Below are 14,113 nucleotides of genomic sequence, written 5' to 3' on the forward strand. Positions count from 1 at the left end.
CGCTGTTGGATTCTCTGCCTCTACGTGTAAATAGTGTTGACAGATTTGGAAGGAAACGCCCGTAATAATTAACCATTGCCCGGAATGAAAACTAAGGGATTCTAGGGGCCGGTGCTCCTTCATATCCTTACTTTGTCCTCCATAGGATACAATCCCTGGGTATTCACACAGGAGCTGAGGTAGGCTAATTCACTTGCCTGGAAAGTGCATTTTTTCCTTTTTTAGACAAACTCCTGCCTCCTGATATCTTCCCACTATTTCTTCTAGATTAGCCAAGTGTTGTTCTTCGGTGGCACCAATAATCAATACATCATCCAAATATACAACACATGGCAAGCCCTGCAATAAATTTTCCATGTTTCTTTGAAATATGGCGCAAGCTGATAAGATACCAAAAGGCAAGCGTGTATACTGATATAGTCCTTTATGGGTGTTAATAGTTAAACATAATCAAATTTCAACTGTTGATATGTATGTCTAATATCTAATTTCATATATTACTGTCCTCCAGCCAGCCTTGCATATAGAAACAGAGAAAATAGGAGGCCATTCGGCCCTCTGAGCCTGCTCCACTATTCATTATGATCATGGTCAACTCAATAGCCAGATCATGCCTTTCACTATATTCTTTGATCCCCTGCACCTCAAATGCTATATCTGCTTCCTGAAAACATTCAATGTTTTGGCCACAATTACTTTCTGTGGAAGGAAATTCCATAGGCTGACCAGTCTCTGGGTGAGGAAATTTCTCCTCATCCCCGTCCTAAACAGTCTATCCTGTATCCTCAGACTGTGACCCCTGGTTCTGACACTATTGGGAACATCCTTCCTGCATCTACCCTCACTAGTCCTGTTAGAATTTTATAGGTTTCTGTGATATTCTCCCTCATTTTTCTGAACTCCAGGAATGCAATCCTAACCGACTCAATCTCTCCTCATACGTCAGTCCTGCCATTCCAGGAATCAGCCTGGTAAACCTTCTCTGCACTTCCTCGAGAGCAAATCATCCTTTCTCAGATAAGACGACCAAAACTGCACACAATATTCCAGGTATGGCCTCACCAAGGCCCTGTATCATTGCATCAAGACATCTGTGCTCCTGTAATAAAATCTTCACATGATGAAGGCCAACAGACCATTTGTCTTCTTTACTGCTTGCTGCACCTGCCTGCTTACCTTCAGTGACTGGTATACGAGGAAACCCAGGTCTCGTTACACATTCTCCTCTCTTAATTTATGTCCATTCAGATTTTTGCTACCAAATAACCTCAATTTATCCAAATTATACTGCAATCATTTGCCCATTCACTCAGCTTGTTCAAATCACACTGAAGCATCTCTGCATCCTCCTCACAGCTCACCCTCCCACCCAGCTCTGTGTCATCTGCATTTAGTTCCCTCATCTAAATCATTCGTATACATTGGGAATAGCTGTGGTATCACACTCGTCACTGCCTGCCATTTGGAAAATCACCCGTTTATTCCTACTCTTCGTTTCCTGTCTGTCACCCAGTTTTCTATCATCTCAATAGCCTACACCCAATCCCATGTGCTTTAACTTTACACACTAATCTCTTACGTGGAACTCTGTTGAAAGCCTTCTGAAAGTCCAATTAAACCACATCCCCTCATCAACTCTACTAGTTGTAGAACTCTTAGGAGTATTGAGAGGCAGAGAGATCTGGGCATACATGAACACCGATCACAAAGTGGCAACGCAGGTGGATAAGTTGGTCAAGAAAGCATACAGCATGCTTGCCTTCATCGGTCAGGGCATTGAGTAGAAAAATTGGCAGGTCATGCTGCAGCTGTACAGAACCTTAGTTAGGCCTATTTAGAATAGTGTGTACAATTCTGGTCACCACACTACCAGAAGGATGTGGACGCTTTGGAGAGGGTACAGAAGAGGTTTACCAGGATGTTACCTGATCTGGAGGGTATTAGCTATGAGGAGAGATTGGATAAACTCGGTTTGTTCTCGCTGGAACAACAAAGGTTGAGGGGTGACCTGATAGAGACCTACAAGATTATGAGTGGCATGGACAAAGTGGATAGTCAGATGCTCTTTCTCAGGGTAGAAAAGTCAAGTTCATGGGGACATAGGTTTAAGGTGCGTGGGGAAAAGTTTAGAGGAGATGTGCAAGGCAAGTTTTTTTATTTACACAGAGGGTGGTGAACGCGCTGCCTGGGGAGGTAGTGGGAGCAGGTATGATAGCGGCATTTAAGGGGCAACGAGACGAATACATGAATAGGATGGGAATGGAAGGATATGGACTCCGTAAGTGCATACGGTTTTACTTTAGTCAGGCATCATGATTGGTGCAGGCTTGGAGGGCCAAAGGGCCTGTTCCTGTGCTGTACTTTTCTTCGTCCTTTGTTACATCCTCGAAGAATTTCAGTAGACTTGCCAAGCATGATTTCCCTTTCATAAATCCATGGTGACTCTGTCCAATCCTGCCACTGGTTTCCAAGTGTTTTGCTACAAAATTTTTGTGAAAGGATTCTAGAATTTCCCCCTATACTATAAATTCTCTATCTTTGGGATAGGGTATTTGCCCAGCTTTGTAACCTGACAGTTCAACGGTTTTTAACGGTTTCAGTTTCATGGATAATTGGAGCACATTCTGGGGAAGGTGGGACCTGTACAAACAGGACGGTTTGCACCTGAACCAGAGGGGCACCAATATCCTGGGAGGGAAATTTGCTACAGCTCTTCTGGGGGGTTTAAACTAATTTGTCAGGGGGATGGGAAAACGAGCTGTAGTCCAGAAGCCAGTGTTGAGCGTAGTGAGGTACTGAGGAGGGTATCAAGGTCGCAGGAGTGTACCAGCAGACAGGAAGGTGGGTTGAAGTGTGTCTACTTCAATGCAAGGAGCATCCGGAATAAGGTAGGTGAACTTGGAGCGTGGATTGGTACTGGGGACTACGATGTGGCCATTACGGAGACATGGTTAGAACAGGGACAGGAATGGTTGTTGGAAGTTGCGGGGTATAGATGTTTCAGTAAGAGTAGGGAAGGTGGTAAAAGAGGTGGAGGAGTAGCATTTTTAATCAAGGATAGTTTAACGGCTGCTGAAAGGCAGTTTGATGGGGATCTGCTTACTGAGGTAATATGGGCTGAAGTTAGAAACAGGAAAGGAGCGGTCACGTTGTTGGGGGTTTTCTATAGGCCCCCAAATAGTAATAGAGATGTGGAGGAAGAAATTGCAAAGCAGATTATGGATAGGTATGGAGGTCACAGGGTAGTCGTCATGGGTGACTTTAACTTTCCAAACATTGATTGGAACCTTTATAGGTCGAATACTTCGGATGGGGCAGTTTTTGTACAGTGTGTGCAGGAGGGTTTCCTGACACAATACGTGGATAGGCCGACAAGAGGTGGGGCCACATTGGACTTGGTACTGGGTAATGAACCGGGCCAAGTGTCAGATTTAGTTGTGGGAGAGCACTTTGGAGATAGTGACCATAATTTGGTGTCTTTCATTATTGCAATGGAGAGGGAGAGGGATAGGGCCTTACGGCAGGGCAAGGTGTATATTTGGGGGAGGGGTAATTATGATGCGATTAGGCAAGAATTAGGGAGCATAAGATGGGAACAGAAACTGTTAGGGAAAGGCACAAATGAACATAAGAACATAAGAAATAGGAGGAGTAGGCCATCTAGCCCCTCGAGCCTGCCCCGCCATTCAATAAGATCATGGCTGATCTGAAGTGAATCAGTTCCACTTACCCGCCTGCTCCCCATAACCCTTAATTCCCCTACCGATCAGAAATCCATCTATCCGTGACTTAAACATATTCAACGAGGTAGCCTCCACCACGTCAGTGGGCAGGGAATTCCAGAGATTCACCACCCTTAGAGAAGAAGTTCCTCCTCAACTCTGTCCTAAACTGACCCCCCTTTATTTTGAGGCTGTGCCCTCTAGTTCTGGTTTCCTTTCTAAGTGGAAAGAATTTCTCCACTTGTACCCTATCCAGCCCCTTCATTATCTTATATGCCTCTTTAAGATCACCCCTCAGCCTTTTAAACTCCAACGAGTACAAACCTAATCTGCTCAATCTCTCCTCATAATCTACACCCCTCATCTCCGGTATCAACCTGGTGAACCTTCTCTGCACTCCCTCCAAGGCCAATATATCCTTTCGCAAGTAAGGGGACCAAAACTGCACACAGTATTCCAGCTGTGGCCTCACCAATGCCTTGTACAGATGCAGCAAGACTTCTCTGCTTTTATATTCTATCCCCCTCGCGATAAATGCCAACATCCCATTTGCCTTCTTGATCACCTGTTGTACTTGCAGACTGAGTTTTTGCGACTCATGCACAAGGACCCTCAGGTCTCTTTGCACAGTAGCATGTTGTAATTTTTTTCCATTTAAATAATAATCCAACTTGCGATTATTTCTTCCAAAGTGAATAACCTCGCATTTGCCAACGTTATACTCCATCTGCCAGATCCTCGCCCACTCACTCAGCCTATTCAAATCTCTCTGCAGACCTTCCGCTTCCTCCACGCAATTCACTTTCCCACTTATCTTCGTGTCGTCAGCAAACTTTGTTACCCTACACTCAGTCCCCTCCTCCAGATCATCTATGTAAATAGTAAACAGTTGAGGCCCCAGTACTGATCCCTGTGGCACGCCACTAGTCACCATCTGCCAATCAGAAAAGCACTGATTTATTCCAACTCTCTGCTTCCTGTTGGATAGCCAATCCCCAATCCACGCGAACACCCTACCCCCAACTCCGTGAAAAGTGGAGCTTGTTCAAGGAACAAATACTGTGTGTCCTTGGTAGGCATGTCCCTGTCAGGCAGGGAGGAAATGGCCGAGTGAGGGAACCATGGTTCACAAAAGAGGTTGAATGTCTTGTCAAGAGGAAAAAGGAAGCGTATGTAAGGATGAGAAAACACGGTTCAGTTGGGTCGCTTGAGGGTTACAAGGTAGCAAGGAATGAGCTAAAAAAAGGGCTTAGGAGAGGGCATGAGAAGTCCTTGGCGAGTCGGATCAAGGAAAACCCCAAGGCTTTTTACTCTTATATGAGAAATAAAAGAATGGCCAGGGTGAGGTTAGGGCCGGTCAAGGATAGTAGTGGGAACTTGTGCATGGAGTCAGAAGAGATAGGAGAGGCGATGAATGAATACTTCAGTGTTCACCAAGGAGAGGGACCATGTTTTTGAGGATCAGAGTGGGATACAGGCTGATAGGCTGGAGGAGGTAGATGTTCTGAGGAAAGGTGTATTAGCAATTTTGAAAAACCTGAGGGTCGATAATTTCCCTGGGCCAGACGGGATATATCCTAGGATTCTTTGGGAGGCAAGGGATGAGATTGCAGAGCCTTTGGCTTTGATCTTTGTGTCCTCACTGTCCATGGGGATAGTGCAAGAGGACTGGAGAGTGGCGAATGTTGTTCCTCTGTTCAAGAAAGGAAATAGGAATGAGCCTGGTAATTATAGGCCGGTTAGTCTCACTTCGGTGGTCGGTAAGTTAATGGAAGAGGTCCTGAGCGATAGGATTTATGGCCATTTGGAAAGATACAGCTTAATCCGTGGTAGTCAGCACGGATTCGTGAAGGGTAAGTCTTGCCTCACAAATTTGATTGAATTCTTTGAGGAGGTAACTAAGTGTGCAGATGAAGGTAGAGCAGTTGATGTCGTATACATGGATTTTAGTAAGGCGTTTGATAAGCTTCCCCATGGTAGGCTCATGAAGAAAGTAAGGAGGTGTGGGATAGAGGGATATTTGGCCGATTGGATAAGTAACTGGCTTATCTCATAGAAGACAGAGGGTGGTGGTGGATGGAAAATTTTCAGACTGGAGACCAGTTACCAGCGGTGTACCACAGGGATCAGTGCTGGGTCCTCTGCTATTTGTGATTTTTATGAATGACTTGGAGGAGGGGGCTGAAGGGTGGGCCAGTAAATTTGCTGATGACACCAAGATTGGTGGACGAGTGGATGAGGTGGAGGGCTGTTGTAGGTTGCCAAGAGACATTGATAGGATGCAGAGCTGGGCCGAAAAATGGCAGATGGAGTTTAACAGTGATAAGTGTGAGGTGATTCATTTTGGTCGGACAAATTTGAAGGCGGATTACAGGGTCAACGGCAGTGTTCTGAGGAATGTGGAGGAACAGAAAGATCTTGGGGTCCATATCCACAGATCTCTGAAAGTTGCCACTCAAATGGATAGAGCCGTGAAGAAGACCTATAGTGTGTTACGTTTATTAACAGGGGGTTTGAGTTTAAGAGCCGTGGAGTTATGCTGCAACTGTACAGGACCTTGGTGAGACCACATTTGGAATGTTGTGTGCAGTTCTGGTCAACTCAATATAAGAAGGATGTGGAAGCATTGGAGAGAGTGCAGAGGAGATTTACCAGGATGCTGCCTGGTTTGGAGGGTGGTCTTATGAGGAAAGGTTGAGGGAGCTAGGGCTTTTCTCTTTAGAGCGGAGGAGGATGAGAGGCGACTTAATAGAGGCTTATATGATGATGAGGGGGATAGATAGAGTGGACGTTCAGAGACTATTTCCTCGGGTGAATGTAGTTTTTACTCGGGGGCATAACTATAAGGTTCATGGTGGGAGATATAGGAGGGATGTCCGAGGTAGGTTCTTTACTCAGAGAGTGGTTGGGGTGTGGAATGGACTGCCTGCTGTGATAGTGGAGTTGGACACTTTAGGAACTTTCAAGCGGTTATTGGATAGGCACATGGAGCACACCAGAATGATAGGGAGTGGGATAGCTTGATCTTGGTTTCGGACAAAGCTCGGCACAACATCGAGGTCCGATGGGCCTGTACTGTGCTGTACTGTTCTATGACAGATGTCTCCGCAGATGTAGACTGTTTTATCTGATTTTACCAGGCACTGTGGGTGCTGCCCATTATAACCATAGAAAATTACAGCTCAGAAACAGGCGTTTTGGCCCTTCTTGGCTGTGCCGAACCATTTTTTGCCTAGTCCCACTGACCTGCACTTGGACCATATCCCTCCACACCCCTCTCATCCATGAACTCGTCCAAGTTTTTCTTAAATGTTAAAAGTGACCCCGCATTTACCTCTTTATCCGGTAGCTCATTCCACACTCCCACTACTCTCTGCGTGAAAAAGCCCCCCCTAACATTCCCTATAAACTTTTCTCCTTTCACTCCTAACCCAGGCCCTCTGGTTTTTTTCTCCCCCAGCCTCAGTGGAAAAAGCCTGCTTGCATTCACTCTATCTATACCCATCAAAATCTTGTACATCTCTATCAAATCTCACCTCATTCTTCTACGCTCCAGGGAATAAAGTCCCAACCTATTCAATCTCTCTCTGTAACTCAGCTTCTCAAGTCCCGGCAACATCCTTGTGAACCTTCTCTGCACTCTTTCAAACTTATTTACATCCTTCCTGTAACTAGGTGACCAAAACTGTACACAATACTCTAAATTCGGCCTCACCAATGCCTTATATAACCTTACCATAACACTCCAACTTTTATACTCGATACTCTGATTTATAAAGGCCAATGTACCAAAGGCACTCTTTACAACCCTATCCACCTGTGACGTCACTTTTAGGGAATTCTGTACCTGTATTCCCAGGTCCCTCTGTTCAACTGCACTCCCCAGAGTCCTACCATTTACCCAGGACGTTCTACTTTGGTTTGTCCTTCCAAAGTGCAATATCTCACACTTGTCTGCGTTAAATTCCATTTGCCATTTTTCTAGAACATAGAACATTACAGCGCAGTACAGGCCCTGCGGGCCCTCGATGTTGCGCCAACCAGTGGAACCAATCTAAAGCCCCTCTAATCTACGCTATTCCAATATCATCCATAGGTTTATCCAATAACCATTTGAATGCTCTTAATGTTGACGAGTCCACTACTGCTGCAGGCAGGGCATTCCACGCCCTTACTACTCTCTGAGTAAAGAACCTACCTCTAGCATCTGTCCTTTATCTATCATCCCTCAATTTAAAGCTATGTCCCCTCGTGCTAGCCATCACCATCCGAGGAAAAATGCTCTGACTATCCACCCTATCTAATCCTCTGATCATCTTGTATGCCTCTATTAAGTCACCTCTTAACCTTCTTCTCTCTCACGAAAACAACCTCAAGCCCCTCAGCCTTTCCTCATACGATTTTCCCACCATACCAGGCAACATCCTGGTAAATCTCCTCTGCGCCCTTTCCAACACTTCCACATCTTTCCTATCATGCGGCGACCAGAACTGTACGCAATACTCCAAATGCGGCTGCACCAGAGTTTTGTACAGTTGCAACATGACCTCCTGGCTCCGAAACTCAATCCCTCTACCAATGAAAGCTAACACACCGTACGCCTTCTTAACAACCCTATCAACCTGGGTGCCAACTTTCAGGGATCTATGCACATGGACACCCAGATCCCTCTGTTCATCCACACTACCAAGTATCTTACCATTAGCCCAGTACTCTGTATTCCTGTTACTCCTTCCAAAGTGAATCACCTCACACATTTCCGCATTAAACTCCATTTGCCACCTCTCAGCCCAGCTCTGCAGCTTATCTATATCTCTCTGTAACCTGCCACTTCCCTCCGCATTGTCTACAACTCCACCGACTTTAGTGTCATCCGCAAATTTACTAATCTATCCTTCCACGCCCTCATCCAGGTCATCAATAAAAATGACAAACAGCAGTGGCCCCAAAGCAGATCCTTGCGGTACACCACTAGTAACTGAACTCCAGGATGAATATTTCCCATCAACCAGCACCCTCTGTTTTCTTACAGCTCGCCAATTCCTGATCCAAACCACTAAATCACCCTCAATCCCATGTGTCCGTATTTTCTGCAAAAGCTTACCATGGGGAACCTTATCAAACGCTTTGCTGAAATCCATATACACCACATCAACCGCTTTACCCTCATCCACCTCTTTGGTCACCTTCTCAAAGAACTCAATAAGGTTTGTGAGGCACGACCTACCCTTCACAAAACCGTGCTGACTATCCCTAATCAAATTATTCCTTTCTAGATGATTATAAATCCTACCTCTTATAATCCTTTCCAATACTTTGCCCACAACAGAAGTAAGGCTCACCGGTCTGTAATTACCAGGGTTGTCCCTACTCCCCTTCTTGAACAAGGGGACAACATTTGCTATCCTCCAGTCTTCTGGCACTGTTCCTGCAGATAATGACGACACAAAGATCAAAGCCAAAGGCTCTGCAATCTCCTCTCTAGCCTCCCAGAGAATCCTAGGATAAATCCCATCCGGCCCAGGGGACTTATCTATTTTTACCCTTTCCAGAATTGCTAACACCTCCTCCTTATGAACATCAATCCCATCCAGTCCAACAGCCTGCATCTCAGTACTCCCCTCGACAACACTGTCCCTCTCCAGTGTGAATACTGATGAAAAATATTCATTTAGTGCCTCTCCTATCTCTTCAGACTCCACGCACAACTTCCCACTACTGTCCTTGACTGGCCCCAATCTTACCCGAGTCATTCTTTTACTCCTGACATACCTATAGAAAGCTTCAGGGTTTTCCTTGATCCCACCTGCCAAAGACTTCTCATGTCCCCTTCTGGCTCTTCTAGCTGGTCCAAATCCCCCTGCAAGCTTTGAAAACCTTCCTCACTGTCCACTCCAATCTTTGCATCATCAGCAAACTTGCTGATCCAATTTACCACATTATCATCCAGGTCATTGATATAGATGACAAACAACAATGGACCCAACACTGATCCCTGTGGCACACCACTAGTCTCAGGTCTCCACTCAGAGAAGCAATCCTCCACAACCACTCTCTGGCTTCTTCCATTGAGTCAGTGTCTAATCCAATTTACTACCTCCCCATGTATACCTAGCGACTGAACCTTCCGAATTAACCTCCCATGAGGGACCTTGTCAAAGGCCTTGCTGAAATCCAGGTAGACAACATCCACCGCCTTCCCTTCATCCACTTTCCTGGTAACCTCCTCGAAAAACTCTAATAGATTGGTCAAACATGACCTACCACGCACAAAGCCATGTTGACTCTCCCTAATAAGTCCCTGTTTATCCAAATATTTGTAGATCCTATCCCTGATCACACCTTCCAATAACTTGCCCACCACCGACGTCAAACATACTGGCCTATAATTTCCTGGATTTCTTTTGGAACCTTTTTTAAACAACGGAACATGAGCCACCCTCCAATCATCCAGCACCTCCCCCGTGAATACTGACATTTTAAATGTGTCTGCCAGGGCCCCTGCAAGTTCAACACTAGCTTCCCTCAAGGTCCCTGGGAATACCCTGTCCGGTCCTGGGGATTTATCCACTCTGATTTGCCTCAAGACAGCGAACACCTCCTCCCATTTAATCTGTAAAGGTTCCATGACCTCCCTACCTGTTTGCCCTATTTCCATCGACTCCATGCCCGTTTCCTCAGTAAATACGGATGCAAAAAAAACCATTTAGTATCTCCCCCATCTCTTTTGGTTCCATACACAGTCTACCACTCTGATCTTCAAGAGGACCAATTTTATCCCTCACTATCCTTTTGCTCCTAACATACCTATAGAAGCTCTTTGGATTTTCCTTCACTCTGTCTGCCAAAGCAACCTCATGTCTTCTTTTAGCCCTCCTGATTTCCCTCTTAAGTAGCTTCTTGCACTTTTTATACTCCTCGAGCATCTGATCTGCTCCTTGCTGCCTGTACATTTCATACAACTCTCTCTTCCTCTTAATCAGTGTTACAATCTCCCTCGAGAACCAAGGTTCCTTATTCCTATTTACTTTGCCTTTAATCCTGACAGGAACATACAAACTCTGCACGCTCAAAATTTCTCCTTTGAAGGCCTCCCACTTGCCATTTACATTCTTACCAGAGAACAGCCTGTGCCAATCCACACTTCCCAGATCCCTTCTCATTTCATCAAATTTGGCCTTTTTCCAGTTCAGAACTTCAACCCGAGGACCAGATCTATCCTTATCCATGATCAGGTTGAAACTAATGGCATTATGATCACTGGATCCAAAGTGTTCCCTCACACTCACATCCATCACCTGCCCTAACTCATTTCCCAATAGGAGATCCAATATTGCATCCTCCCTAGTTGGCATTCTGCAAAGTGGACTGGCTGCATGATACTCAGTTTTTATAGCTTTTTTAGTTTGGTTTCGATTTTCTCCAACAAAACATAGGGCCCAGGTTTAGCCCTGAAAGATTTTGGGGTGGCTTCCTGATCTATGGGAATTTTTGCCTTCAAAGCTTTAATCTTCCCAAATTAATCTTGAGAAATGTCCTGGTGTTTCTAGATTATTTCATGCAGGCTTCCTTCCTTAATTCTGAAAATTTCCAACTGATTGAGTTTAATTACTTGGAGCCAATCGCAGCCCATAAGACTTAGTCCTTGCCCAAACACAACGATCAATGGAAGTTGGGCAGATTGCTGCCGCTAGCTCACAGGGGTTTCAGTTGTACCTACAATCTTAACTTCCCTTGTAGGTTGCCAGTCTAGTTGAGGTGGTGTTCTTTAATTTCAGAGGCTGGACCCTTTTTCGTAGGTATCTATAGGTCTACTCCCCTACTACGGTAGCAGAGGCCCCTGTGTCGACTTCCATTCTCAGTGGTCTACCATTGACTGTTAGCTAGCACCATTGTGATGGGTACTATCTTGCCTCCTTTTACATTATTCAATGACAGGGTGATCTGCTCACCCACATGAAAATCTTCCACATTATGCACTGATGCCGAGCTGTTCACTGAACTGCTACGAGGCAGGCTTTCCTTATTCTTGTATCTGTGGCTCAAACAGCCATTCCTGCCTCCTTGAATCTGCAAATCTCTGGGGAGTGATTTCCCCCACACCTGTAACAATCTGGGCTGTTGATTCATTCAAAGAACAGTACAGTGCAGAAGGAGGCCATTCGGCCCATTGAGTCTGCACCAACAACAAACCCACCCAGGCCCTATCCCTGTAACCTCACTTATTTATTCTGGTAACCCCCCTGACACCAAGTGGAAATTTAGCATGGCCAATCAACTTAACCTGCACATCTTTGGACTGTGGGAGGAAACCTAAGTACCCGGAGGAAACCCACGCAGACAGTCACCCAAGGCCAGAATTGAACCTGGGTCCCTGGCGCTGAGCAGTGCTAATCACTCTACCGCCATTCTCCTGAATCTTCTAACTCTGATGTGGAGATGCCAATGTTGGACTGGGGTAAACACAGCAAAAAGTCTCACGATATCAGCCTAAAGTCCAACAGATTCATTTGGTAGCAAAAGCCACTAGCTTTTGGAGCGCTGCTCCTTCATCAGCTAAGTGGGAGTTCTGTTCACAAACAGGGCATATAAAGACACAAACTCAATTTACAAAATAATGGTTGGAATAAGAGTCTTTACAGGTAATCAAGTCTTAAAGGTACAGACAATGTGAGTGGAGAGAGCGTTAAGCACAGGTTAAAGAGATGTGTATTGTCTCCAGCCAGGACTGATCTCACTAACTGTTCTGGCTGGAGACAATACACATCTCTTTAACCTGTGCTATCACATCCAGCTACTCTCTATCACTGAGACCAACTTCCAGTCTTATCAGACCTTAAAATTGTTGAGATTGAGCAATTGTTTGCGATCCGACCCACTATGCTGATGACACCAGCGTGGTGGGTCAGGTCCCAAATAATGATGAGACAGAGTACAGGAATGAGATAGAGAATCAGGTGAACTGGTGCGGCAACAATAATCTCTCCCTCAATGTCAACAAAATGAAGGGGATTGTCATTGACTTTAGGAAGCGTAAAGGAGAACATGCCCCTGTCTACATCAATGGGGACTAAGTAGAAAGTGTGAAGAGCTTCGGGTTTTTAGGTGTCCAGATCACCAACAACCTGTCCTGGTCCCCCCATGCCGACATTATAGTTAAGAAAGCCCAGCAACGCCTCTACTTTCTTAGAAGACTAAGGAAATTTAGCATGTCAGCTATGACTCTCTCCAACATTTACAGATGCACCAGAGAAAGCATTCTTTCTGATTGTATCACAGCTTGGTAAGGCTCCTGCTCTGCCCAAGACCGCAAGGAATTACAAAAGGTCGTGAATGTAGCCCAATCCATCATGCAAACCAGCCCCCCATCCATTGACTCTGTCTACACTTCCCGCTGCCTCGGCAAAGCATAATTAAGGACCCCACACACCCTGGACATTCTCTCTTCCACCTCCTTCCTGTGGGAAAAAGATACAAAGGTCTGGGGTCACGTACCAACCGACTCAAGAACAGCTTCTTCCCGCTGCTGTCAGACTTTTGAATAGACTTACCTTGCATTAAGATGATCTTTCTCTACACCCTAGCTATGACTGTAACATCCTGCACTCTCTCGTTTCCTTTCTCTATGAACGGTATGTTTTGTCTGTATAGTGTGCAAGAAACAATACTTTTCACTGTATACTAATACATGTGACAATAATAAATCAAATCAAATGCCCCTCTCCAAAATCTATTTGTTTCTAGAACTCCAAGATCTTAGTTACATGCTAGAACCACTCTGCCAACATTTGAACTAGCAAGGCAACATGCCATTCTGACCCCGAAGCCCCGGCCCAGCCCCTAAATAAAAGGAACAAGGACCCAGTGGCAATTTGCAGCTCTGTCACAACTCAGAACCCTACCCCGCCCCCAAAGAAAATCACACTTCTTTGATCACAGGCCCTCTTCCCAATGCTCCTTGCACCAAGCTGACGCTGTGTTCTAACATCCCAGATCTAATTATCCACATTATCAAATCACAAATCATTGCACTCTCAGGTTCATTAAGTACAAAGGAATGAGGAGACAAACTAGCAGTTCCATTTTTATACGCTGCTATAATGAAACAAGGGAATAAATTTATATTATATTTATATTACAATGACTCATTTTATAAGAGATTAAGACAGCGAGGAACAGACAAGTTTCAAATGTAGATTAAGTAAACATGGAAAAATAAAAATGAGTAACAAACACACTGAAAGTCACTAACCGGCTCATTCTGTTTCTCTTTCTCCAGCTTTTCAAGTTCCTCTCCCAAACTCCTGTTTTCTGCAGTGACGGCTTCAAACTGGGCTTCATCCACCCCAATATGCTGCTCTGCAATGCATAATAGAACATAGAAAAAATAC

At 45.1% G+C, this 14,113-nt stretch overlaps 2 protein-coding genes across 3 annotated transcripts in view; both read right to left on the bottom strand.

The window, feature by feature from the left end:
* Window positions 1-14,113, bottom strand: part of LOC144500567 (uncharacterized) — a 1,101,151-nt gene that overhangs the window by 67,100 nt on the left and 1,019,938 nt on the right. The gene's annotated exons all lie outside the window — the stretch shown is intronic.
* The window catches only part of LOC144500566 (kinetochore protein NDC80 homolog), a 187,135-nt gene that overhangs the window by 60,997 nt on the left and 112,025 nt on the right, over window positions 1-14,113 (bottom strand). The window contains exon 9 of the mRNA XM_078223687.1: window positions 13,975-14,081. Coding sequence (XP_078079813.1) covers window positions 13,975-14,081 — 107 coding nt within the window. The remainder of the gene's footprint in view (window positions 1-13,974; window positions 14,082-14,113) is intronic.

This window comes from Mustelus asterias, chromosome 11, assembly GCF_964213995.1.
Source record: "Mustelus asterias chromosome 11, sMusAst1.hap1.1, whole genome shotgun sequence".
Lineage (NCBI taxonomy): Eukaryota > Metazoa > Chordata > Chondrichthyes > Carcharhiniformes > Triakidae > Mustelus > Mustelus asterias.